Source organism: Hyaena hyaena, unplaced genomic scaffold, assembly GCF_003009895.1.
Source record: "Hyaena hyaena isolate Hyena2069 unplaced genomic scaffold, ASM300989v1 scaffold_68, whole genome shotgun sequence".
Classification (NCBI taxonomy): Eukaryota; Metazoa; Chordata; class Mammalia; order Carnivora; family Hyaenidae; genus Hyaena; species Hyaena hyaena.
This window is the reverse complement of record NW_024080700.1, coordinates 1547462-1574487: the sequence shown is the minus strand read 5'-3', so window position 1 is coordinate 1574487 and position 27026 is coordinate 1547462. Positions and strand designations below refer to the sequence as shown.

At 57.8% G+C, this 27026-nt stretch overlaps 1 protein-coding gene across 7 annotated transcripts in view; it reads left to right on the top strand.

The window, feature by feature from the left end:
• CPNE2 (copine 2) overlaps nt 1-27026 on the top strand; it is a 46882-nt gene extending 19856 nt beyond the window's left edge. The window contains exons 4-18 of one of the 7 annotated variants that reach the window (XM_039232666.1): nt 581-655; nt 2538-2609; nt 3457-3540; nt 3770-3859; nt 5056-5154; nt 5726-5812; nt 7324-7383; nt 9125-9258; nt 11580-11634; nt 12685-12749; nt 16701-16752; nt 18165-18298; nt 21632-21682; nt 25015-25251; nt 26471-27026. In XM_039232666.1, the coding sequence (XP_039088597.1) occupies nt 581-655; nt 2538-2609; nt 3457-3540; nt 3770-3859; nt 5056-5154; nt 5726-5812; nt 7324-7383; nt 9125-9258; nt 11580-11634; nt 12685-12749; nt 16701-16752; nt 18165-18298; nt 21632-21682; nt 25015-25251; nt 26471-26765 (1590 nt within the window). In that variant the 3' untranslated portion in view covers nt 26766-27026. Of the gene's footprint in view, nt 1-580; nt 656-2537; nt 2610-3456; nt 3541-3769; nt 3860-5055; nt 5155-5725; nt 5813-7323; nt 7384-9124; nt 9259-11579; nt 11635-12684; nt 12750-16700; nt 16753-18164; nt 18299-21631; nt 21707-25014; nt 25252-26470 lie in introns of those variants that run through there. The other 6 variants (XM_039232667.1, XM_039232669.1, XM_039232668.1 and 3 more) reach the window with 6 other exon arrangements.

Genomic DNA, 27026 nt, shown 5'->3' with positions numbered 1-27026 from the left:
TTCCCCCCAAGAAACCGAGAACCAGGGTAGCCCGTGGAGAGTGTGGGGAGGGGTACAGAGATGGCCGAGGGGCAACTTTACAAAGGGTTCTGCTTTTCCTCTCCCCATCGTGTCGATCGCCTTGTGCGGTGTGCCTGTCTCTCTCTTCCATCGTGAAAATACACAGGAGTCAGGATTTGCTCTTCTCCATCAGGGATCGCACCCTGGGGAGGGTGGGGTCTGTAGATGGCTTTAGGAGAGGTGGTGAGGGGGCTGGACTTCCCCGCAGGGGCCTCCCGAATGTGAGCCTGGTAGGAGCCTTATCCTGGGGGCAGCCAGGTCAGTGGGAGTGGACTGCAGGGATCCGTGCTGGCTGTGGGACATCCAGCCGGTGTCTTAACCCCTCTGGGCGGCCATCTCCTCAGCCGCCCGGTGGAGTTAGCGATGGTTGCTGGCTGCACGGGGAGGTGTAACCAGCAGCAAGCCACCAGCACGGAGGGAGACGAGCCGCGTGCGTGCGCTGGGAGGGGTGCCTGCTGAGCCGTTTTCCTCCCTGCCAACCCTCAGGAGCGCCACTCTCCTCTCTCCTTCCCCACCCCAGATCGTCTCCAGCAAGAAGATCACTCGGCCTCTGCTGCTGATGAATGACAAGCCCGCAGGGAAGGGCCTGATTACGGTACCAGCCCCCTCCCTGCTCTCTGCACCCCTCCGCCTCTGACGGCTGCCCTCCCCCATCAATGGGCTGCTTCCCTGCCAGATAATCACCAGCTTTGTTTGGAGTAAAAAGGCCCAACTTACAACTTAGCAACAGGTCTCTTAGCAACGGGCTCCTGGCTCCACAGATGATGCGTTGGGAGCCGGCAAGCTGGGAGTAGGGGGCTTGCTAGAGGCCCCTATGGCCTCCCACTCCCAGGGCAGGGGCGCTCCCACTCATCCCTGGAGGCCACCCTAGCCCTCCCAGCTTGCCCTCCCCTCCTGGCCCCGCCTGCCCTCCCTAGGGGGTCTTTGAGGAGCTCCTGACCCTCGGAGCTCTGTTTGCGGCTGCAATGCGCAATGATTGCAGCGGTGCGATGCGCAACGATTCCTTCCAGCCATGGGGTGCGCATTTATTCTAGTGATGCGCAATGATTCCAGCCTTACGCAGGCCCTCTGCGCGGAAGAGCCCTGGGTCCTCACGGTCCCCTAGAAGGCCGGGAAACCTGTTTTACAGATGAGGGACCTGGAGCCCAGAGAGGAAGTGCCCTGGGGCAGTGAGGCTAGTGAGAGTCTCTGGATTGCCCCCTTCAGAGACTGTGTGATGCCAGAGGAACCGGCCAGCTAGGGGGAGGAGGGCCAGCCCTATATGTGCTCATGTATAGTCACTCCCCTGCTCTGGAGCCTCCCTGGCTCCCCACTACCTGTGGAGCTTTGCATTCAAGGCTGTGGGGGACCCCACCTTGCTTTCCTGGCGCAGTCATGTTTTACGTCTCCATGTACATACCCCGGGCTCAAGGCAAACTGAAATCTTAGCATACCGCACATATCCCAGACCATTATCCACTGTTCCTGCCACCTTGACTGTCCCCTCCCAATCTCTTGGGGTTCAGAACCCCCTTATCTAAATGCCTTCACTAGCCAGTTCCCCTCTACCTGGAAGCCAACCCAGGTGATGTAACTGTTAGCCCCAGCATTGCCACCTTGCCACTCCAAACCTCAGTTCCTTCCTCTGTGAAATGGGGGTAATAATGGGACCCATCTTGCAAGGTAGTTGAGCAAGTGTCTTCTGGAGGAGAGGAAAGGGAGCCTGGCATCCAGCCTGGCTCCTGTGTAGTTCTAGGAGGTCAAGTAGCTTCCAGAAGGTGAGGCTGTCCTACAGGTGTGGGGAAGGAGGAAGCCCGAGCGAAAAGAGGACCCAGCCCAGCTGTGTGGGTGTTGGCCCAAGGGCTTTCCCTGCCACCCCATGGGGAGGGGGAGAGAGAGGCCTAGAGAGGGCAAGGGTAGCCCCACGGTCACTCAGCTGGTCCATCACTGGCTGGGTTGGGGCCGTAGGGTCATGGCTGATGGCGAAGACATGGAAGACAGATGACAATATGAGCTGACCAGACAGCAGAGGGACTGAGGTGACCCCTGGGCCTCAGTTTCCCTAGCTGCACAGGGAGGTTGCTGGAATTCCCAATGCCGTGGCGTTTTGAGGTTGGCTGTGCTTCCTGGGTCCACAGCGGGGCATGAGGGGGCCTGTCAGACTGCTCCCTGGCCCAGAGCCCCTCCCCCGGGCTCAAGACCACCCCTCATATCTGGTAACCGCTTCACATGGCCTCCTCTCTTGAGCCACACGGAGTCCCTTCTGATTCCTCAGATTCAGATGGGTTACCCCATTTTTCAGAAGATGGAACACCTCCATTGAAAAGACAAGAGGCATGTCCAGGGTCGCCTGGTACTACCCCTGCCCCCCTCCTCTCCTCTCCCCTGCCCAGCCCTGAAGAGCTGACTCGTGGGCACCTGTGCTCACTCTGCCTGGCGGGGCGCCAGGGGGAGTGGAAGGGGCAGGTCCCAGCCCTCACCTTGCTGTGGCCTTACAGATTGCTGCCCAGGAGCTGTCAGACAACCAGGTCATCACACTGAGTCTGGCGGGCAGGAAGCTGGACAAAAAGGTAAGGCAGGCAAGAAGGAGGTCTCCATCAGGGGGCGGTGTCCCTCCCCCAGCCCAGGGTTGTGCAGCCTTTCCTGGTGCTTCTGGCTGTCACCTTTATCACCCGTATCCAGGAGCAAGTCCGTAGCTTAGGACCAAATTAGAACCTCTTTACCGCTGAGGTAGTGAGATTCCCATTATTTCGAGGTATTCAAGACATAATTGGAAACCTACTGCTTGGGACTCCCCGTCTCACTTACTGTGAATGCTAGGATCCTTATAATAACACACAGTCCCCCGCCCTCCTTCACCCCTACCCCCTGACTTCACCCTTTCTACTCTCCCTACCTTCATTCTGCCTCGGCCAAATCAGCCTCCTCATTGTCCCAGGATTATATTAGGTATTCTCCTGCCCCGGGGCCTTTGCACTTGCTATTCCCTCTGCCTAGGGAGTTCTTTTCCCTGAATACCCCTGACACTTTTTTTTTTTAACTTAAATAAATGGATTTTTGGAGGACATCGTATCCCTTCTGTGACAGGCTGGGATAGTTTGAGTTTTTCAGATTTCCGCTAAAATAAATTAAAACCACACCCTGCTGTGGGCATCGCCCTGCACCGGAAGCAGTCACCCTTTTGAAGTCCTACCCGTGTGCGTTGTAGCTCCTGCAGGCTCTGGGCCTCAGGATCTCTGAACGCAGGCTTCGGTGACACCAGGGCAGGGGGGAGAGCTGGTTGGCCCCTGGGGACTTGCTCTGCCCACAGCCCCCACACCTGACCCTGGGTTGGGGGCAGCGGCAGGGTCACCCCACTTCTCATCTGAATCCGCTGGAGTTGTGCCGCCCTCACCCACATCGTCCTGCCTCCTCCAGGACCTCTTCGGAAAGTCAGACCCATTTCTCGAGTTCTATAAACCAGGAGATGACGGCAAGTGGATGCTGGTTCACAGGACTGAGGTGGGTGCGTGGGACTCTGGGGGTCTCTGAGCCAGTGTCTCGGGATGGGGCTGTGTGGTCGCGGCCGTGCAGGGAACAGGGAGAGGCACGATGGCGCCCAAAGGATTTGTTCCCTGCCAGCCGCAGACCGGCCCCAGAAGCGTGGCTGTGGGTCTCCGCCCTTATCTCTACCGCCGGCCCCACCCCAGCTCCGCTGCCTGCGCTCACCCGCGGCCCTCACGCCCTGCAGGTGATCAAGTACACGCTGGACCCTGTGTGGAAACCATTCACTGTGCCGTTGGTGTCCCTGTGTGATGGGGACCTGGAGAAGCCCATCCAGGTGAGGGGGCTCTGGGGGCCCCATGCCCCCCCCCGCCAGCCCCGGGGCTCCCCGGGTGCCTTGGCAAAGCTCGAGCTTTCTTTCCTTTCTTTCTTTTCTTTCCTTCCTTCTTTCCTTTCTTTTTAACCTTTTTTACAGTTTATTCTTGAGAGAGAGAAAGAGAGAGAGAGAGAGCACAAACAGGGGACGGGGAGAGAGAGAGGGAGAGGACAGGCTGTGCACGGTCAGTGTGGGCTCAATCGCGCGAGATCATGACCTGAGCTGAAATCGAGAGAGACAGAGACGGATGTTTAACTGACTGAGCCCCCCAGGTGCCCCCGGCGCTCTTTCTTCTTAAGGTGGAGAAGAGAACCCACGTAGGGGAAGGGACAGGGGACCTGGGCTCCGGTCTCAGGTCTGCCTGACCGTGTGAGCCGCCTGGGCAAGGCCCCTGTCTCTGTGAGCCCTTCTCTAAAACAGGAACAGAATGACGCCGGCTTCTTCCCAGAGGGCCCTGGCGCTGCCGGCTGGGCTAACGGCTGGGGAAACACCTTGGAGGCGACCAAGTGTTGTCACTGTGGCCTTTAAGGTGGACAGTTGATGAGGAGAATGATTACTGCTCTCTAAAAACCCCGAGAGCAGGGGGAGAGGGAGCCAGCGAGGCTAGGGCAGGGAGCCTGAAACAGGGTGCTAGGAAACCTAGTTCTGGGCCTATTACTGCCACTGCGAGACTTTGGGCAAGTGCTTCCCTCTTGAGGCCTCAGTTTACCCATCAGTGGCATGGGTATGGTAATTCCTGCCTTCCTCCTAGGAGTGGTAGCTAGATTAGAGAGCGTGGAAAGCTGGGATATTTTTGTACCTGTGTCAAGGAAAATGAGTTTAGGGAGGGCCTCAGGCCATGGCACAGGAAGGCAGGTGGGTCACACCCCCAGACAGATGAGGAGCTGAGAGAGACAGGTGTATGAGGACTTAAGCTTCCTGCTCCAGAGTGTACAGCCTCCATTGCTGGGGTGCTCCTTTCCCAAGAAATCATGGAAGGCTTCCTGTAGGAGGCAGTTGGGGAGCTAACAGCCTCATCCCAGGCCAGCGAGTCAGATGCTGGGGGGTAAGGTGAAGCACCAGCCAAAGGAAGACATGGGGTTTGCTCAGGCGGCTGAGAGGGCTGGAGAGCCCCTCCTTGGGGGCTGCTCTGGGTGACCTCACTGGGCCCACCCCAGGTCATGTGCTACGACTATGACAACGACGGAGGCCATGACTTCATCGGCGAGTTCCAGACGTCAGTGTCGCAGATGTGTGGGGCTCGTGATGGTGTCCCGGTGAGATGGGCCCGTGTGTGTGTGACCCTGAAACCTCAGCAGGGGACGGGCAAGGGGCACAGGCTTGGAATCGGGCAGGCTAGGTCTCAGATCTCCCCCTCTGGCTTTAGGACCTTAAGTCAGGAAGGACTTCTTAAGCAAGATATCCAATTCCTCTGAGCCTCAGTTTCCCCATCTGTCTAATGGGGCAGGTGAAGGGAGTGAGAATTCAGTGAAATGATACAGGTAAAGTGCCCAGCACATGGGGAGCACTCAAGAGCTATTTAACTCCCCCAAGAAGCTAGGCCCTGGGTGGCGGTTCTGGGTGTATGAGTGGACATGATCGAGATGACACGTAGGTGTTATCTGGGGTGGGGAGCAGATGCAGATCCTCCTGCCTTAGGCAGGCACAGCTTGGTGTGAGCCTGAAGCGGCAGGAACCTTTTCTGGGTGTGGGCATCTGGGAAGGCTTCCTGGAGGAGGCATGCTGCCCACTGGTCAGCACTGTGGGGGGGATCCTGGGTCCGAGGGGAGGGTCACTCCCCATGGAAGCCCTGAGCTGAGCTTCTTTTTCTCTTCCCGTGTCACCCAGCTGGAGTTCGAGTGCATCAACCCCAAGAAGCAAAGGAAGAAAAAGAACTATAAAAACTCGGGCATCATTATCCTGCGTTCCTGCAAGGTGAGCCGGCAGGGGTGGGCACGGGCAGGAGTCTGCTGGGGGCCACACAGGGAGGTATCACCGCAGAAGGGATAGACAGAGCACTGGGGATGGAGCCAGCAAGACCTGGATTCAAATCCTGGTTCTGCCACGTCCTGGCTCTGGGATCTTCTGAGCTTAACCTCTCTGGGCCTCAGTCTCCTCCTCTGTAGAAGGGGGATGTTAACTAGGTAAAGCATGTGAAGGGTGATCTCAGATCATATTCCTGTGATATAAGGAGGTCCGGGAGGGCACGAAATGACCTTCCAGGTCCTCTGCTAGTTGGAAGGTCACTGGGGAGTTGCTGCTTCCCGTGCTGGTGGCTTGCCACTGCATGTTCGGCATCGTAGGGGCAGAGGGACCCTAACCCCACCCTAGTCAGGTGGGAGCCCACCAACATCATCGAGGGCTCTGGTCACAGTGACTCGCATGGTACCGCGCGGGCCTCTGAGGCCCAGCAAAGGGAGTGGGGGGTCACAGCAGCAGGGGTCAAGGCTGTCCCCAGGTAGCTGGCAGCCAAGCATGTGCTGGAGTGAGGCAGGGTGGGTGTCAGGGAAGGCAGGGCGGCGAGAGCCCTGGCCGGTGGGCCTGAAGGTCCCTAGCGAGTCCTGGGACCCTCCCCGGGCCAGCTGGCCGACCCCGGACCCCAGGCCTCTGCGTCCCAGTCTAGAGTCCACACTGTCTGGCTGGGGTTTCCACGACTGTTCGGTGAGGTCACAACGCGGAAGTGCTCAGTGGCAGCTGATCTGTCAGGTTACAGCCTTGTGATTGGGGGCCTTGTGCCTGACACTTCCGTCCCTCACATTCCCCTTCATGAGTTTTGGCACCTGCCTTACTTATTCCTTTTTGTAATCAGCCCTTCTTCTCCCCTTTCTTGGATTTTTTGGTTTGTTTGCTTGGTTGGTTTTTGCTTTTGTTTTTACTTAAATACATTTACTTTGAAAGGAACCCCCTTCTAACTCCACCAAAATTGGAAAGCCAATATCCTTTGCCAAAAGGAGCAAAGACCGTCAAAACCAACACTGTTTTAGCAGCATTATTAATTTATAGCAGAAGGCCTTGAGCCGGAGGCCTGGTCCCTCTGTTCAGGGCCGAGGTTGGTCAGGGCTAAAGAGAGCTTAAGGACTGAACAGCAACAAATTGAGACTTTCTCTGCCGTGTAATTGGTAGGTGTAACTGACACTGCGCCCTTGGGCCCTGCCTGGAATCATCACGTGTGGGCATGCGCATGTGTGTGTGTGTGTGTGTGTGTGTGTGTGTGTGTGTGTGAGTGAGTGAGTGAGACCCACCGGAACTATTGCTCTGAGTGCTTTGTTATAGAGAGATTGGAGTTTGGTTGTAATGAGACCAGGTCTTGTCCTCCTTGACTCTACCAAGTTTTCAGGGCACAGAGCAATCCGCTCCCCAGAAGCCATCTTGGGTGTTGTGGCCAGGTGGAGGGCCAGGCCGCAGGTGCCGAGCAGGCACCCACTGACCCCCCTGATTCCTTCTAGATAAACCGGGACTACTCTTTCCTGGACTACATCCTGGGAGGCTGCCAGCTCATGTTTACAGTGAGTCTCTCCCCCCAGCGCCGCCCCACCCAGCCCCAGTGAGGAGCCTCCCTAAGGGCTTGGGCCACTGCTGTAGCAGGAGGGGACGTGGGTAAACTTTGGGAAGGACTTCTCCAGGGCAGAGGATGTGTCTGGCCCAGGGGAGAGCTTGCCGGTGGCTGGGCCCGAGTCAGGGCCTGGCTGGAGGTCAGGGCTGCCCAGCCTTGCGAGGAGTGCTGGCTATGCCTCTTCAGCAGGAAAAGAAGCCAGATTCCTCTTCGATGGTCGGGAGGCCTTCCCGTCTCCTCTGCGACGCCTCCTCTCTGCTCTGCGGTTCCGTGCACACAGGTCCCCACCGCCCCCCCAGGATGCCGAGCTCCCTTCTGTCCTCGGGCTTTGCACGTGCTGTTCCCTTTGCCTGCAACGCCCTGCCATCGTTCAGGCCAGGGCATAGAGGTCACCTCCTCAGGGAGGCCTCCTGATGCCTCCTCGTTCCTCCTGTCTCTTTACCTATTGTATGATCTTCAGGACACTCGCCACTCTGAAATTATTCCAGTAGTTTTCTCCTGTCCCTGTTTGCCCCACCCTGCAGACTGTGAGTACCCTTAGTGCAGGGATTTTGTTTTGTTTCTGTACCAACCTCGGCAAATCACTCAGTGCCTGGCACACAACAGGTGTTCAGTAAATGAATTGTGCCTCTGCCTGTGGCCTGGAGCGTATGCCCCATGGACCGGTCCCACCCATCTGGTTTTCCGCTCCTCACCGGGTCCTGCTGGGGTCCCGGGCTCTGCCCACCTCCCCGCCTGGCTTCACTGCTCTCCGCCACCACCTCTAGATTCCATGGGGCTGGAGGTTATCTGCATGACCATTTGGAGTCAGGGGATTGGCCTTGTTGATCTCTGACCCCACTGCTGGTCACTACTACCCCCTCATTCTGATAGGCTGGGCTCCCCTGTTCCGTGTGTGAGTGTGTGTGTGTATTCTTTCACAAATGGGCGCCTCCTCTATGCCAGACCCACCCCCCGATGCCCAAGCGCTAAGGTGGCCATCTTTCTCCCTGGGTCCCTCTCCTAATCCCCCCTTGCCAGGCAGGCCTGCCTGCCCATCTGCCAGCCCTCCCAGGGTTGGGCTGGAGTTCCCTGCGGCTGAGGGGAGGACATCAACCTCAGCTCCCGTGGAGCCCCCTCCCTGGTTCTCGGTGCCTGGGCCTGGGCCTGGCTCTGGGGGCCTGGATCTCACCTGGGCACCCACTCTGGGCAGATGGGCACTGCCATACCAGGCAGCCCTGGGTCCCGGGGCCCCTTGGTGGTCAGAGGGATAATGTGAAGGTGGCTTGGGGAGGTGGGGAGGGTGTCTGGGGAGGCAGGGCAGATCCAAAGTGGGCCTGAATGATGGAGGAGAATTAGGGAGAAAAGATGGCCTGCCTCTTTAGGTAGAGGGAACCTCATGAATAAAGGCCTGGAAATGGAAACAGATGAGTGTGTGGGTAGTGACAGTGAGGGGGAGAAAGGAAGTTGGGACTATGAGTTGGCTTTATATCACATCTGGGCAATAGACTTTGTGCTTGAGCAATAGGGAGCCAAATGGCACTAGAACCAAAGGAGTGACACAGTTTCCAGGTTTCAGACCATCTTATGGAGGGTGGGAGATGAGTGGGCTTCCCATGTCCCATCAGCCTCGTTCCCTGGCAGTGTGATAGGGAGCTAGGGTCTGTGACCACCCTAGGTGGCCTTTATTTACACCCCCCCCCCCTCCACTACAGGTTGGGATAGACTTCACAGCCTCCAATGGGAATCCCCTGGACCCTTCCTCTTTGCACTACATCAACCCCATGGGCACCAACGAGTATCTGTCAGCCATCTGGGCTGTCGGGCAGATCATTCAGGACTATGACAGGTAAGCTTGGGGAGGGACCGTGAAGGTCAGCTCTGGCTGCGTCCAACCAGGAAGCTCAGCTTCTCAAAGCTGGCAGGGACCCAAAGATCATGAAAACTAGGAATGGCTAACACATGACGTGCCTTAGGGCCCCTTCCTACACCTGTGGCAGACATTGCTAGTCAATTGCTGACCTCCTAACCTAGGGAGCCCAGATCCACACTGGGTCCCTTCTTCATATAGTACACCAAGTAGCCAGTAAGAAAAGGAATCAAGGTAGAAAATGAAACTTGTTTGCTATTGTTGCAACTTTCCCTTTTAGAGCTGAGGAAATGTAGGCTTCAGGAGGTTGTAGAGAATGTATCCAGGGTCACACAGATCAGGGGGACTAGCAAGCAGACATTCTGATTCCTGGGTCTGGCACCTAACGGCCTCATAGTCTCTCCCCTGTTGGGAACTTGGAAGGAGCAGCCACCACGTGTGGGCCCCCTTCCCATGCCCATGCTTCCTGGAGATCTTTGGGTTAAGGAAGGGGGAGGGTGGAAAGTCAGTGAAGGAAAGCTGTGTAGGGGGTGTGGCCTTGGAGGATCAGAAGTCACTTGAAGGTTATGGCATCATTGCCACAGGAGGTGCTTGTTGGGACCTCCAGGCCACAGGGTGGAATGACTAGGAAGCCAAAACACGGGGAGCAGGGGAGGAAGGTGCAGGTGCCAGAGATTTGGCAGGAACAACAAACAGCAAACTCAGGAATCCCATATGCACTCGGCCTCCTCAAGAGAGGCCTCTTTAGGACCAACGTCTGATTCCCAGGGCCTAAGGGGTGGCTGTCATCCCTGGCAACATTAAGAGAGGTATAGCGCATGTGGCAGGGAAGGTGAAAGTCCCCATCTGCATGGTTGGGTGGAGGAACCTACAGTTGCCGCTCTGGAGTCCCTGGTATCCAGCTGGCCACTCAGTCCCTTCACTGAGCCTCCTCATGGGCATTCAGACTTCTCAGAAGGACCCAGTAAGCTCTGGACACCTGCCTCTGCCCTACCCATCTCACCCTCTTCCCCATCTCAGTGAGAGGCGCTACCACTCACCCACAACCCTTCACTGTCTCCTTGCCTTATCTCCCCCAATGCTTTCAGCAAATCCTTTCGAAACCTAGTTGAATCTAGCCCCTTCTCCCACGCCCGCTGCTACCAGCCTCTTCAAGCCACCGCCCCTTCCCGCCCAGACCACTTCAGTGGGCTCCTCACTGGTCTGCTTCTGCCCTAGCACCCGACACTTTGTCCCCCACACAACAGCCAGGGGACTCCTCACTATGTAAGTTGAGTGAATGCACAGATGAGACCTGATCCCTGCCCTCAGGGAGTTTCCACTCCAGGAGGAAGACAGGGAAGATGTCACTGGAGTTCTGAGAGAGCAGCTTATGTGTGAGGCACGAGCTATGGGAGCACCAGAGAGAGGCATTCTCAGGCCTCAGGGAAACCCCCAGGGGGAAGGGGCCATTTGAGTCGGGCCATAGTGGATGAGTAGGAGTGTGCCATAGGGAACGGGCTGGGGACGAGAGGGGATATAACATGATTGAAATTGGAGGGGCGCCTGGGTGGCTTAGTCGGTTTAGTGTCCGTCTTTCTCTTAGGTCATGATCTCTCGGTTCGTGGGTTCGAGCCCCGCGTCGGGCTCTGTGCTGACTGCCAGCTCGGAGCCTGGAGCCTGTTTCAGAGTCTGTGACTCCCTCTCTCTCTGACCCTCCCCTGCTCACGCTCTCTCTCTCTCTCCTAGAAATAAATAAAAAATATTAAAAAAAAAAAATTGGAGCGTGAGGTGCCCTGTGTGAGGCACAGCTGGTGGCCAGTGGCCAGGGCTGGGGCAGTGGGGTATGAGGGAGGGCAACTAGAAGGAGAGGAGAGTTGGTCCCAGGGCTGGATGATGAAGGGCCTTGAAGCTAAGCCAGGGTTCTCGTTTAGGAACATTTTTCCCCCACCATAAAAGGGAGGTTGAGAGACAGGCAGTGTATTTCTGTAACGACTGTGGTTTAGTGGATGCCCAAGGTCCCAGTTTGAGAAGGATCTAAAAGCCGCCTCCAGGCCCACGGGTTAGAAGTGCTGGGATTGATTAGCCGTGTCTGCCACAGGTGCGGCTGGGGTCGAGCCTCACGTTCACCGGATACTTAAGAGGTGGGTGTGAGTTCAGTAGATGGTTCAAACAGCTCTTTCTAGAGGTGGTGAGCATTTTCCCTCTGTCCTTGGAGGCGTGCAAGGCAGAGTGGGCCCAGCCCTGGGTGGGGGCTGGGAGGGGTGCGTGTGGGCAGGTGAGGCCTCTGACAATGGTTTTCTTCTCCTGTCTCTCATCAGTGACAAGATGTTTCCGGCTCTGGGCTTTGGGGCCCAGTTACCCCCAGACTGGAAGGTGAGTGGAGCTGGAGTCTTCTTGGTCGAGATGGGATTTGTGTGTACAGCCTCTCTGGAATCTGGAAGGAGCTGGAGGCCCAGCTGCCCTGCGTTCTCTGCATTGACCCCAAACTCACAGTCCTTTCTCAGCCTGAGCCTCACGTGGGCGCCGGGGGCTATAACAAGCGGGACGGTTATGGTTTCTGATCCCCGGTATTGAAGTCAGGTGGAGAAGACCAGTAGGATGCCAGATTTGGCAAACAAAAATCCAGGATACCCAGTGACGTTTGAATTTTAAATAAGCACATTCTCTTAAAGTGTAAGTATGTCCTAAATATTGCCTGGGACACACTTATCCTAAAAAGTTAACCATTGTTTATCTGGAATTCAGATTGAACAGGGCATCCTATATTCTTCTAGCAGCCCCAAAGACTGACAGGTCATCAGTGCTGGGAAGGGGTAGTATGGACCTGGGAGGAGCTGAGGGGAGGAGCCCCAACCCAGCCTGAGGGTAGCAAGGAAGGCTTCCTGGAGGAGGCAAGGTCTAGGTCAGGAAGGAGTTTGCAGAGTGACTGGGGTTGGTGATGGGGCACAGATAGTGTTCAGAGCAGAGAGAACCAGCTTTGCAAAGCCTGGGAGGCAGGGGGACCGGGGTAGTTAGAGGAACTGAAGCAAGGTGGCCATGATGGCCTCTCTTTGGAAGATGGAGAGAGCTGTGGCTAGCAGGGTGGGGGCCAGCCATTCAAGACCCCGAATGCTAATTAAACAGCAACAGGCAGCCTCTGGAGGGTCCATGTAGAGTGTTATAATCCAGTTGGCATTTTCAAGATTTTATGTTTTTTATTTATTTTGAGAGAGAGCATGTGCATGCATGCTCGAGTGAGTGGGGGAGGGGCAAAGAGAGAGGGAGAGAGAGAATCCCGAGCAGGCTCCATGCCGTCAGCACAGAGCTCAGTGCGGGGCTCCATCCCACGAACCGTGAGATCATGACCTGGGCCAAAATCAAGAGTTGGGCACTTAACCCAGGCACCCCTTTTTAAAGATTTTTTTTTAAATGCTTTTTATTGAGAGAGAGAGAGAGAGCAGCTGGCGTTTTGAAGGCTCACTCTGGCTGCTGAGTGCGGACCGGCTAGGGTGAGTGATGGTGGGCCAGAAGGAGGGATGAAGAGGGGTGATGTCCATTCCCCAGGTGGAAGACCAGAGGCTCAGGTGACTTGCCCGAGGCCATGTTCACAGCAGGGAGCCTGGAGTCCAGCTGGGCAGATGGACGATTCTGTTCTCAGAATCTGCTGCCTCTCCCGTGAGAAGCCTGGGGCTGTTGTGGGCACAGAGGGCTCCTAAACCTGCACAGGTGTCTCAGCCGGTGCCCCCTCCTGTCTGCCCTGCTGTGACCCATGCTGCTTTGAGAGTCAGCATCCCCCTCCCACCCTCTCTGGGGAGGACATCTTCCCCTTGGATTTTAGGGAGCGGCTCCTGGCCACCGTATGGTCTGGAGCTTGGGGGTGGGGGGGTGGGGCACGATCCTGCAGGACCAAAGCTGGGCCTCTGGGCAGACAGTGATGCCACTGGGGGGCAGGGCAGCCTGGTGCGGCCAGCCTAGCATGAGCCCGTTGCTAGGACACCAGCCAGCTTTGAAAGGACTCTGGCTGAATGAGATGTTTTCTCCCTCAAAAGCCTCCTTGGAAATGTCACAGGGCAACTCTGGGGAGGCTGGGGCTCGGCCAGGCTGAAGGGCCCGGTGGCGCCAGGTGGGATGTGGGAGCCAGGCTGGGCAAGGGCAGATGCCAGGCCTGGCCCCTCCCGGCCCCTTCCCTCCCGCTCATTCTAGCTGGCCTTGCTCCTGCCTCTTGAGCCTTTCATTGATTCCCACCTCAGGGCCTTTGCACGTGGCCTTCCCCTGGCCTGTTGCTCCTTCTCACTTTTCCCTCCACTCTAGAGGCCAAGAGATCATTCCCTCTGGGAGGCCTTCCCTGAGGGAGCCCATGTGGGGCCCTGCTCTCCTCCTGGGCACCGTCCTCACAGAACTTTCTGGTCACCTCTGTACGTGCGGGTTTGCCTTTGTCACCTCCCTCCAGGGCTTAATGGTCAGGGAGGGCCCTTGGTTTCCTCCTTGCTGTGTCCCAGCACCTGGCACGCATTGGGAGTGCAGAGCTTGTTTGCTGACAGTGGACCTGGGGCTACCAGCCTGAGCACAGAAGCGTCGGTCCTCTGAGGGTGAGAAGCTAGAAGGAACGTGCACTTGGGACCTTCAGTCCTCCCCGGGCTGGGCCATCTGCGCCCGTAGCAGACCCCTACCCTGGACGGTGGCTGGGGGACTCCGGAAGCATTTTCCTGAGGAGGTGGCATGAAGGCTTGGACGTTCAAAACGAGCCAGAGTTGGTCAGATGAAGAGAGGGATGAGGCAGGAAGGAGGGGTGCGCAAAGGTCTGCGGTGGGGGAGTGCACAGTCCGGGACCCTCCCTGCTGTAAGGATGGGGTAAGTGAGGCTCAGAGAGGGCAGTCCCTCTGGGGCCCCTTAGGCTCCCTCCCCCATGCCCTGCCCCCGCCAGGGCCACAGGGCTCACTGACTTTGGCCGGGGCTGGGTGAACAGAGCCACTGATTGTCAGAGGCAGCGGGGAGTCCCAGGACAAAGAGCTGTGGCCAGCAGGCCCCCAGGGGCCCCTAATCCCACTTATGGCCTCCAGGAAACCTGTCCTGTTTACTGGCATTGCTTAGGCAAACCAGGGCAGCAAGCATGGGAGGGGGCTGGGCCGCTGAGCGCGTGTCCCCCAGATACGGTCCTGGCTCTGCTGTGGCTCACCCGTGTCACCTGGGCATCCCCTGACCCATTCTGAACCTCAGTCTTTTGACCTGTGAAGTGGAGCTGCTGGACTAGGTGAGGGGCCTGTGGGCTGACTGGGTGACCTCCACAGCCCCATCCACTTGGACCACCAAGCCCTCCTGCAAAGAAAGGGGGTAAGCAGTGGGGAATAGAGTTTGGGTGGCCGAGAAAACAGATCACTCCATTCCTATCAGGAGGGGGCTTTCCCCCTTGGTCTCGAAAATCTCCTAAAAATCTGATTTTGTAAGAAGTCACTGGCCCACAGAGGCCTGTTTCCTTGGCAACCATTTTCCTCTCTCAACCCCTCAGTACAAGCCCCCCCTCTTAATCTCTGTAGAGGCTCATGAAGTTGCCATGGCAATGAGGACCTCCAGCCCCCACAGCTGGAGCCCAGATTGGGGTCAGGATGAAGGGGGCCCCAGGGTAAGGAGAGGACCCGAAACGGTCATTAGGGGGCTGGCTCCATGCCAGCCTTTAGGGCTGAGGGAGCAAAGGACAGGAAAGCCGTTGCCCAGAAAAGGGACGTGTCTTCTCCTCAGGCCACCCAGTCACCCGTAGGGTCCTCCTGCTGTAAACTCCTCGTGCGGAGCCTCGCCCTTCTTGGCCCAGGAGGGCTCAGCAAGGCCAGAACTCCAACTCCCTCTCAGCTCATGAGGGGCTCAGGTCTTAGGCCTGTTCTGCTGTATGGCCTTGACACCTGGCTTCCCCTTTCTGGGCCTCAGTTTGTTTACTTGTGAAATGGGCACATCGGACTTGGTGGTGCCTTCCAGCACACACGTTGTAGTATCTTGGAGCTAACGAGTCTGCCTGGGAGTGTTTGTGCCCAGACTAAAGCTCTCACCTGGCAGACATTCCCCTAGACCTCTTCATCTTCCTAATTTAAAACCCGTGGAAGAAGGCGGAGGCGGGTCGGTAGAGTACCCTTCAACCTGAGAAGTCACTTTAAGATGGAAAAACAAAGCAAGCCACTCCCGACTGTTTGCACAACTTAATTCAGGGTAACCTACTGATGGGCAAGCAGGATCCTCAGCCACAGCTTTTCCAGAGCAAGGGGCCTGGTGGGGAGGTCACAGGGTAGTTACCTCTAGTGGGGCCCTCTGTGCGCCCTTCTCTACTGGTTAGCTCAAGTAGGGCCCTCTGTGCACCACTTTAAAAAGATCAGAACAAGCCCTCCTGCGTTCCCACGCGGGCTTACATTAACCTTGTCAGGGCCTAGAACTCGTAGTCCCGAGTGAAGTCGTGGCGCACACGCAAACAAGGTAGAGTCCTTGTCTGCACCCCTACCGCGAGGGTCGCCTTTGGAGGTTAGTGGGTTCTGGAGGCAGCCTAACCTCGGCTCTAGTCCCAGCCTTGTCCTTCAGTAAATGTGAGAGCCTGGGAACATTCTAGACCATTCTGTATCTGTTTCATCACCTGGAAATGGGGCAATAACAGGCCTTTCCCCATTGGGTCACTGACAGGGGTGAAGAGATGCCTGCAAAACTCTGAACGTGCGGCCGGGAAGGGGGCTGCGTGGGGATTTTGGCTGTGGGAATGCGGCAGCACAGAGAGTGGGGAGGGCCCCAACCGAGGCCCGGGTGCCGCAGCCCTGAATGGTGTCTAGCTCTTGTTCCTCTGTGTTTCCAGATCGGGAGTCTGCAGGATGTCCCACAGGACTGGGGGTTGGGTCTGGGGGCAGAGAAACGGGACCAGGGCCCAGGAGAACTGGGATTGCCCTCCCTGGCCACCCCCGACCCCCTCTTTCTGGCCCCATTATGCTTCCTCCTCCCCAGTCCAGCTCTGAGCAGGCTGTCCACCAATCCCCAGTTTGACTCGTTGGCATAATGTGGGCTCCTTTGTTAGCACTTGTGCTGACTGTTAAATTGGGGGAGAGCCCTCGGGGCCCTGAGAAGTAGACCGGCAGTGATGGTGTGTGACAAAGGGGCAGTCCAAGTGCCCCTGGAACCCACCTGGATGCCTTCGGAAGCCTCTCTGTCCCACTCAGGGACTGTCTTAGTGCGGCGAGGCAACACCCCCCCCCCCCCCCGCCAAAAGAGATGGGGGTGCTGTGGCACCCATTTTGAAATGAGGGTAGTCAGACCTCTCTGTGTGGCTCAGCCCCCGCAGTAGAGGTGAAAGCAGATGTGGGGGGTATCAGTAGCCTTGACCTGGGGGTGGGGATGGGGTTTGAAGAGCCTGGTGCCCCCAGAAGGAGACTTGGCCGGGCAATGGGTGGGGCTTGGAGCCAGGATGCTGCCGGCTCACCATTTTCTCTGCCTTGCAGGTCTCCCATGAGTTTGCCATCAACTTCAACCCCACCAACCCCTTCTGCTCAGGTGAGTGCTAAGCCCACCTGCATCTGCGCTGGGCAGTGGGAGGGGCAGAGTATAGGTTTTGTCTTTGTCTCCCTTCACTCCCCAGCCCCCAAGCTTGCTCATGATGACAGATGGGGAAGAGTTGGAGGTTGGAGTCAGGTGGTCCTGGATTCAAGGCCAGCTGCTGCCCTTTCCTGGCTGTGTGACCTTGGGGAGATCACTGCACCTCTCTGGGCCTCTGCCTCCTCACTTGCCTCAGGGAATATGACACCTGCTTAGCTCACCTCATTGGGTGGTCAGGTGAGAAGTAAGGGAAGCATTGACAGGAAGTCCTGTGTAGAACCGGAGGAGGTGAGAGCGGGCGGGCGGCAAATTATATGCCTGCCCCTTACCTCCCACCTGCCCTTGCTGGGAGGACCCAGCCCTAACCCCACCCTGCTCCCCCTGCCCTCCACAAGAGCCTTGGCCCCAGGAACTTGCCAGAGGGGAGGGAAGGAGAGAAAGGGGCAGGCTGCAAGTGTGGTGCCTGTGCTCAGCCCTGTCCCCCGGCCTAAGAGAATTTCTGAGCCTCCAGAATCATTTAAGAAACTATTGGAGGAGGAAGGGGGGCTCCAGGTGGGTGTGGAAGAGGGTGATCCCTGCCATCATGAGAACTTGAGCCTGCGATCTGGCTTGGGTACAGCATCTGCTTTCCCTGGGGATTCCCAAAGCTGGGCCCAGTTTGCACTTGGAAGGGAAATGCATCAAGTCGCCAGCTCGGGAACGATGCTGTGACTCAGAAGCCACGGGCATCTGTCTGTTGGCTGCAAATGGAGCCCCTCTACTGTTCTGGGCTCCGCCTAGTCTGGAGCAGGCCTCCAGAGACTTTGCCCAAAATCAGGTTGGTCAGCCTCCTCCCCAGCCAGAGACAGCCCAGACAGGACCACAGGGCAGTAGGATATTCTTAGCTTCATAATGGTGGCCGTTTACAGAGCACCTACTGTGTGCAGGGGCCATGCAAGCATCTCAGTCCCTCCCCCGCAGCAACCCTCAGCAAAAGCCATAGCATGTCCAGAATGGACCTCAAGATGGCTGGCTGCCAGGTCCCATCTCTGGGAAGGGCCTGCTGGGTCCCCTCCTGTCAACTGCCCAAGAGCAAATATTATCAGTCCCATTGACAGACAAGGACACGAGCTCAGAAAGATTAAACAACTTGCCTCAGCTAAGAAGTGGCCAGGCCAGGATTTGAACTCAGGTCTGCCTGACTCCATATTCAGGGCTCTTTGCTTTATTCTTGACCCTGCCCTCTGGAAGCTTCCAGTCTCATGGGACCCACACTGGCCCCCATAGGGCCATCTAGGGTGAGCATGAAGTAGAGGCAGGGGCCTGCAGTGGGATGAGGGTGGGTGAAGTGTTGGGGCGACCCGGCTGATGCAGCCTTCTCCCCGAGGCAGGTGTGGACGGCATCGCCCAGGCATACTCGGCTTGCCTGCCGCACATCCGCTTCTACGGCCCCACCAACTTCTCTCCCATCGTCAACCACGTGGCTCGGTTTGCAGCCCAGGCCACACAGCAGCAGACAGCCACGGTGAGTGGGCAGCTGGCAGCGTGGCCGTGCAGGAGAGGGCTGGCCCTGGTTGGGCCCTCCTTGCCTGCCGTGAGGGAGGGCCAGAGCCAGGTCCATCTTTCCAACTCCACCCACCCCCAGTGGGGCTGGTGAGCTGGATAGTCTGCCTTCTGTGTCTCAGTTTACCTGCAGGTCCGGCAAGGGGGCTGGGCCAAGCTCAACTCGATTGGTCCTGGCTTTCTGGAACAAAGACTAGAAAAAGCACAGGGATTCTGTTCATGCTTAGTAGCAAATAAGGTTGTGACCGTTGGGAGGGGCCTCTTCAGGGCAGGGGTTATTTGTTATTCCTGGGATACATGGACACCAAGAGATGGCGGTCCTTGCAGGCCCTAAAGCTACCCTCTGGGGCACTGTCTGGCTCTGGTCCCAGTGACAAGGCGCCGGCCTGGCCTGGCTGGACGCTGCCAGGGCTATTGTGTGGCATCTGGGATACATGGCAGACGGCCATCGTGGGCATCTGGAGCCTTGGTCCTCTCCCTGCCCCCTAGCCTCAGGCTGCATGCCCGTATCGGGGTCAGCAAGGGTCACCTTGTCCACTCTTCCCTCCCCCACCAGGATTTGCCCTGTCTTGACTGTTGGGAAGTCTTCTCGCCCGGCCCCAAGGGCAGTGTCTTGAGTCGTACTTCCCAGGCCCTGACCCCAGGCCCACTGGTCAGATTCAAGCCAAGGCTGGAAACCCAGTTCCTAGCTCTGGGGTGGTGGAGCCTGGGCTGCCACTTGGGGAGACTTGGGTCTGGCTCCTGCCTGGCCACTCCCTCTGGGGGACCTTCACAAGCCTCTGCCCCTCTCTGGGCTTCCCCCTTGGAAAGGAAGAGTCACTGCACCCGTGCCGAAGTCCCCTCTAGACTGTCCTTTTCATTCTACCTCCAAAACGTTCTCTCAACTTCTTCCCATTGCCAAGGCCACCGTCTTCTGACACCACAGCCACACCCTCACCCCTCTGGACCCTACAATCCATTCTCCTGCCTGGAGTCCGTTTAACAGCATATCCGGCCACTCCTGGGCCCCTCTCTTCTGTAGAGACCTCCTCTCCTACCCTCCCCTACACTGTACTCCCTTTAGGGGTCTACCACCAACCCGCTTCCTGTCGCTCAAATGCACAACCTTGTTCCCCTCACAGAGCCTCTGCCCTGGTGACACTGCCTGGCTGGTCCACCCATTCCTCGGGGTCCCCTCAGATGCCCCCACCGTGGCCCTCCTTGAGCACCCCTGTGAGGTTGCTCTCCCTCCTGTTTGTTCTCATCTGGGCTCCGAGGATGGCAGCAGCATCTGTTTGCCTACTCTCCGTTTCCTGGTCTGTTGTGCGTCTGTCCCCATGACTCACAGCCCCACGGGCCAGGGCCGCGGTGGTTGTGTTTGCTGTCACCCCCTGCCAGCCTGTGGCAGGCGCTCAGCAGCCTGGGGCTGGATGAATTCGTCCTAGGCCTGGCCTTGACTGGGGGCCAGGCAGGCAGGAGGCGGGCACCCAGCAGGGCCTCTCCCACAGGGGAAGGGAGAGAGGCCCTACCTGGTTCCCACTGGGACCACCAGAGTGAGGCACGTACCTGGTCACTAGGGAGGTGGAGGCTGGGAGTGGTGGTAAAGATGGAGGAGGCGGGGGTTATGAGAGAGAGAGGGAGGGAGGGAGAGAGAGGACACCAGGGCTGGCCCAGAGCGGGCAGGGCAGCAGGACAGGGTCCAGTTGTTCAGGAGGCAGAAGAGGGCTCTGGGGTCAGGCTGCCAGGGTTTGAATCCTGTCCACACTCTTTCCTCACTGTGACTTGGGCAAATCACGTTACCTCGCTGAGCCTCGGTTCCCTTGTTTGTACGATGGGGATACTACCAGGACCTAGTTTGAGGTGCGCTACCGGTGCCTGGGAGGGGAAGGGCCAGGCAGACAGGGCGGCAGAGGCTGAGACAGCAGGAGGGAGGGCGGCCCGCAGGTCAGGGGAGGAAGGCGGGCCGCTGTCTTCCTCAGGGAGCACGGTCTGCTCCGGTGCAGCCCTGCCTGGGGGCTGAGGGCCTGAGACCAGCCCACTTCCTGCCCTGAGCCTCTCTCCTTTATGAGATGGGGGAAATAAAGCCCCCCAGGGTGCTGTGAGGATCTGGGGCAAGTTGAATGGGATGGCAACCAGGGAAAGGCCTGGGAGGGACTGCCTTTTCATTCCTGGGGTGCAGGGCTGGGATTGGTTGGAGGGCAGACGAGAGGCAGCCCTTGGACCAGCTGGAGGCCTGCGGTCTGTGAACCAGGCCGTTGTCCCGCCCAGCCTGTTACCCACCTGAGCCAGCTTTCAGAGGGAGGGAAAAACAGGCCCACACTCCTATTTAAAAGGAAGAAACGCGGGTGGTAGCAGGAGCGAAGCCAGTGCTCTTGCCAGGCTCCCCCTGTGCAGGACGCGCGGGCCTGGGGGGAGAGGTGCCTGTGTCTGCTAGGTCCCAGGTGTGCCAGGGGGCTTGGGCCCTGGGCGAGGCCAGGAACGGGGCCTTTGTGTGCTGGGGACTAACTGCTGAAGGCTCCGCAGAGGGGAAACTTGGTCCTTTCTCTGTCCAGCCCTGATCTCCACACCCCCGGGGCTTGGGTCATGTCTGGGTCCTTCCACCCGGGGGAGGCAGCCTCCTCTTGACACCCTCATCCTCAAGGAAGCACTACCCCGCACCCGAGTGGCCTGGGCCATCTCTAAGCAGGAGTGGGCCCAGCGGGCCTCTCTCCGCCCCTCCCTCCCCGATGCCCACACAGCGAGGCTTCTCCACCTCCGACCTTGCTCTGTCCCACGTCTCCCCGTGCTCCAAGGGTGGCGGTGCCCAGTGGGTCAGCCTCCAGCTCCAGAGGCCCCTTGGCCTTGTTCAGGCCCCAGTGCTCCACTCGCCTGGCCGTGTGACCCAAGGTGGGTTGCCAAAGCTCTCTGAGCCTCAGTTTCCTCACCCGTACTAGAAACACTGGGGGGACTCAGCCAGTTGGGCACGTAAATTGCTCAGCACAGTGCCGGGCACACAGTGAGCACTCGAGATGTGGGTGGCTGGATCTTCTGGGGCCACCTCTTGACCCTGAGCACAGTGAGACCTAAGGCAACCAGAAATAATTTGTGGATTAACTGACACTTTTGCACGGCCGCTTTAGGGGCAGTACTTGGTGTGGCTTCACCTTCCCTGTGCCTGGATGCGTGCACACCCCCGCACAGGAGCCCGAGAGCAGGTGGTGGGAGGCATCTCTCTGTGCGGCCCGTGCTCTCCCCTTCACACACACAACCTGTCTTCCTGGAGCATATTTTTGTGTGGCACGGGGGAGACGGTGATGTGCGGCCTCTGCCCTTCCAGAACTTGCAGTCTAGCAGGGAGCCCTGCCTGGAAACCAGCTGTGGATGCAAGGTGATCAAACCCGTGGTGACAGAGGTACAGGATCATAAAGGGGCACCTAACCTAGGGGGCTCAGGAAAAGTGATGTCCAGGCTTGGAGGATGCTTAAGAGTCAGCCTTGAGTGGAGTGCCCCAGGCAGAGGGAACAGCATATGCAAAGACCAGGAGGCACTGTGTTTGGACATAACTGAAGGCAGGAGTGTTGACGTCAGAGGGGTAAGTGGGGGTAGGTTAGAGTCAGCGACCACAGGGCCTTGGAAGCCAGTGAGGAGTCTGGATTTTCTTTTGAGGGCTGTGGGGAGCCACTGAAGGGTATTAAGAGGTTCAGCTGGGGCCAACCCCCCACCCCCCACCCCCCACCCCACCCCACCTCGTGGGACCTTCCCTCTGCCCAGAAACCCTGGGTCTTGCCCATTTCTCATTGGCTACCTCAATATCTGCTGTCCCAGTAGAGGGGGAGCTAGGACACCATTACCCTGGGAATCCCTCCCCTACCTCCTGCCCCTGTTCTGAGTCTTCAGCCAGCTTCCAGAAACAAGCCAGGGAGCAGCTTCCCAGACTCTGGCTGGAACTGTCATGGTCAATTTTTTTTACCAATCAGATCACATGTTAAATGCATTAGGGGAAGTGACTATTCACAGTCCCAGAAGCCTGAAGACCCTCTGGGTAAAGGCAAAAGCTACTCCATCCCCGGATTGTAATGGGAGTGTTAATGTTGGCTGGGCCAACAGTGACTGGCTGGGTTTCTGGAGCATGGACAGGGTGCCTGCCCTGAGGGATGCAGAAGAGGGTACAGGGGGCTGCCCTGAGGAGTCCTTGGGGTGTGGGGGGAGAGAGGAGCATCCAGAGGAGACCTCCCCAAGGGGTAATGCTGGCAGGGGAAGTGGAGCTCAGGGCTGGGGAGGGCCTTCCATCTGCGTGGGGTAGAGGTGTGGACGCTCAGATGGAGCGTCTTGGAGCAGTGGCTGGAAGGGTATGCCAGGCAGGAGGAGAGGCAGCAGGAAGGGCATGGAGGTAGGAAAGCTGGGGGTTGGAGAGACCCGGGACTCTGGGGACAGCAGGGCCCCCTTCCTCCCTCCTCCTGTCTGATTCTGCCCTTCATTCAACTCTTGGACAGCCATCTCCCACTTCTGTCTCGGACGTGGGCCTGTAGACCCCTGGGGTTGTAGTGGAACTTAAGAGGCTCCTGGACAACCTGGGCTCTGCCTGGGGTAGGCAAGGAGCCCGGGACCTGTTAGCTACGTGTTCATTGCCAAGGCCTGCCCAGCTGGGCAGAAGCTGAGGCTGGGCGCAGGGTCATGAGCATGATGGCTGGCTGGCTGGTGCCTTAGCAAGGGCTAATGTCCAGTGCCATGGTTCTGGGCTCTTCCCTGGGCTGCTATCTTAGACACGGAGGCTGTCTGCCCCGGGGGTGTGGGGTAAGAGGGTACAGAAACCTCCTCCCTGCCAGGGCCCACTATTGGAGAGGCCAGGCCACCAAAATGCAGGTGGTAGAGGACGCTAGGGAAAGAGCCCGAGCTTTAGAGTCAGCCAGGCTTGTGTCTGAATCCACACTGTGCCAGTTCCCAGCTGTGAGGCCTTTAGCAAGTCCCTGAACCGCTCTCAGCCCCTTTCCTCATCTCGAAAGTGGGAATTGCCGTGTGAGGGCAAGCACTGGGCCCTGTTGCTGTGTGTTAGTAGGGACTTCCTCACCCTGTCAGTTGGTCCTGCGGGAACCCAGGTCCCGTTCGTGCCCACTTTGCTGGGAAGAAGGCTCTCAGGCCTGAGGGCTGCAGGCTCCAATCTCCTAGTGTAGAGTGTGGCTGATTGAAAGGGGAAAGCCAAGAGGGTGGTTGGGAGGCCAGTCCTGCCTCCTGAGTGGTGAACCTCTTGATGGAGTCCAGGCTTCCTCCCTCTCCCCAGGTTAGGTGCCCAGGAAATAATGTTCTGGACCATTCTGTAGGATGGAGAGGGGGTTGGAGGACCATTTAAGGAAGGGGTGTAGGAACAATGGTGGGCCGTGGGGGAACAAGGGTGTAGATAAGACCCCCCCCAACCACAAAGGGGGGCCGTGGAGGGGAGGGGGGCTGGCAGCAGCTGCCCTCCACTGCAGGGATTCAGGCTGCCATCTCCATAGCAACAGGTATCCACAGCCAAGGGCTAGGTCTCTTAAAGGCACAGTGCAGGAGGTGCTGCATTGCCGCCCCAGGGAGCCGGGGGGGGGGGGGGGGGGGGGGGGGGGGGGCGGGGAGGTTAGGATGGTGTGTCTATGCCTCCACACGGCTCGCTCACTCTGGCTATGGCTATAAGGTACAAGCAGGAGAGCAGGGCATCTGATGGGGATGAACTCCTAGCCTCTGTATGTTCCCCAGGAACAAATGGCTTTGGTGAGAAGGTAGCCAGGTGCTTACCTGGTGTTTGGTTTGGGTCTGCCCTCGATGCTCTGGACTAGGCTGGGCCCCCTACTTCGTCTCTGGAGGATCAGGCTGGAAGGCAAAAGCCTCAGAGTATTAGGGGCCACGTAAGGCTTTTCTGTTTACTTCACAGAGGAGGAAAACCACGTTCCTCCAAAAGGGGCCAGAGCGCTAAGGTCAGGGCCAAGTTGAAGCTGAGGTCGCAGCTTGCTTAGAATGCTGGGTGTCGGCCAAGACCAGACAGTGAGCCTTCCTGAATCTCATTCACCTACCCACCCCCGCCCTTCGTGGTTCATGCTATGGCCATGCATGACCCATGCTAATTAGTGTTTTTAAGTAATTTCATAAACTTTGTAGCCCATCTAAGTGAAAAGTTAACACTTGCCATCGGTAGAGAGTAACCGTAAAAATAAACACAACAAAGCAGACCTGACAGTGAAGTCTAGCTAGAAACTATGTGCCCCCCAAGGGCTGCACTGCCTGCCTCTCTGTTAGTAAGGAAGGTTAGCAAATAGTAGGCGTTAAAGGCATGGTAGAAGCAAATTGAGCCTCCCCACTGGGTACCACCAGTTTGTGGAATTTAAAGACCTGCGCAGAATACCATGGCTTGATGCTGTGTCTGCTGTGTGACCCTGAGTCCACTTACTAGCAGCAGAGCCCCACGGTCCCAGAAGCACCCACCTGCATGACCGGCACGCTGTGTCAGAGGCCAGCTGTGCTGATGGGGCGTGAGCGGGTTGCAGGGATTTCCATGCCGGTGGAGCAGAGCGAGGGAGACTGGTCCCCGAGTCCAACGCCAGGCTGGGTCTCCCTCCCCAGCTGTGGGTCTGACCGCCAAGAATGCAGCTATGGAGGGCTGCCTTCCTCCCAGGGGTCAGGAGGTTTGGGGGGGTGGGGCAGCCTGGGGAGGGGGCAGAGGCCTCAGCACACTTGGCCATCTCCTTCCTGCAGCAGTACTTTATCCTCCTCATCATCACGGACGGCGTCATCAGTGATATGGAGGAGACACGTCACGCCGTGGTGCAGGCTTCCAAGCTGCCCATGTCCATCATCATCGTGGGCGTGGGCAACGCCGACTTCGCTGCCATGGAGTTCCTGGATGGGGACAGCCGCACCCTGCGCTCCCACACGGGGGAGGAGGCCGCCCGCGATATCGTGCAGTTCGTGCCCTTCCGAGAGTTTCGCAACGTGAGTGTGGGCCCAGGCTGGGCAGGGGCCACACAGGGGACCCCAGCAGCCACAGTTAATATGGACGAAAGGCTGGGGATTGTCTGCCTAACCTGAGGCTCCTCCTCCCTCCACTTGACTGCACACTGCCCGAGGGCCTGCCCCAAGAGGAGGCCCTGCCACCCCATGAGCAAGCTCATGGGACACTCAGGGTATTGCCCAGTCCAGACTGGGGCTCCAGGGCAGGGTTTCGTGAAGGCCTGAACCAGAAGTTGGGAGTTATCCTTGTAGGTCAAAGCCAGGCAGCCGGGGGTGGGGGTGGTGCTGGGAGAGCAAAGGCCCAGAGGTGAGAGAGACTTTCCTGGTAGCCATACCTCAGCCAGCATCCTTCACAGACAGAAAACGAGGCCCATCTTAGGATGGCCTTCGCAGGGGGCAGGCAGCCCTGCCCTGTTCCTGGAGGTGGCTCTGAGCCTACTTGCAGGTGACCCCAGGTCTGCCCACAAGGTTGCTGCCCTGGCAGCTGGGCCCACCAGGATCCCAGAGAGAGCAGAGCCTCTCAGATGCCAACTCTTATTTGACCAGAAGCTCACTATGTGGCCTTGGGCAAGTCTCTGACATCTCTGGGCCTAGATTCCCTTGGCCATAGGGCCTCTTGGGGTTCTAGGGCTCCGATCCTATAAACGAGTCCCAGCATGAACTGATGACATATTTTTATACCCAGTGGTACTCCCAGCTCTGCCTAGTGCCAGCTCTGGGTTTGCCTGAGATGGGCCAGCTCCTTCCTCTGGAGCATTAGTTCCTGAGGCTGGATGCTGGGCCTGGGCCCCACATTCATGCAAAGGACACTGACTGAACCCCTCCCAGGCCTGGCCTGCGGCAGGGCGTCCAGCAGTGAGCCAGCCAGTCCCAGCCCATTTATGCTGGCCCAGGAGGGGTTCAGGAAGTATCTGCCAGGTGAGGAGGCTACACAGCTACACCGTCTCTTTCCCCAAAAGCCTCCCACACACAAACTCATCCTAAAATGTTTACATCCCAGTCTGACGGTAAGTCAGACTTCACATAAAAGAGAGCACTGCCAGCAGTGGGATATCAGACCTGGGTTGGGACAAGGGATGTGGGTTATAGACCGCTCTTGTCCTCCAAGGCCACCCCCTTTAGCAACTGTGTGGGCCTGGTGCCCCAAGTGACTTTCCTCCAATAACCCTCTCTCTCGTTCCCACCTCAATCCCCCCAACAGGCGGCAAAAGAGACGCTGGCCAAAGCTGTGCTGGCAGAACTGCCCCAGCAAGTTGTGCAGTATTTCAAGCATAAAAACCTGCCCCCCACCAACTCGGAGCCCGCCTGAGTGCCAGCCCGCGCCCAGCAGCAGCATGCCGGCTGGGCACCCCCCTCCCCCCCCCAGGAACGTGCACGCGCACCCTGCTTCCTCGTGGGTGGCTCTTTTAACTGATCCACATTTTTTTTACAACTGGACCTCCACCCCCAACTTCCCCCAGCCCAGCTGGGCTTCCTTTGTTGGAGTCGACGGATGATGCTTCCGGGCCAAACTGGCTTCCTCCCTACCCTTAAGTATTGAATGTACTTTGTATAATTTTAGTGGAATTACGGTTATTAAAGAGAAAATTTTTACAATCATAACGCTTTTTCCAAGTAACTAGCTGCAGACTCTGAAAGGAATGTGTCCCCAGTGCATACTTTGTGTCATTGCCTGCACCTAATTCTTGCTCTGTTTTTTTATACTGTGACTGTGTTCTATTTGTAATACTCAGGGTAATAAAGGAGTTTCAGATGTC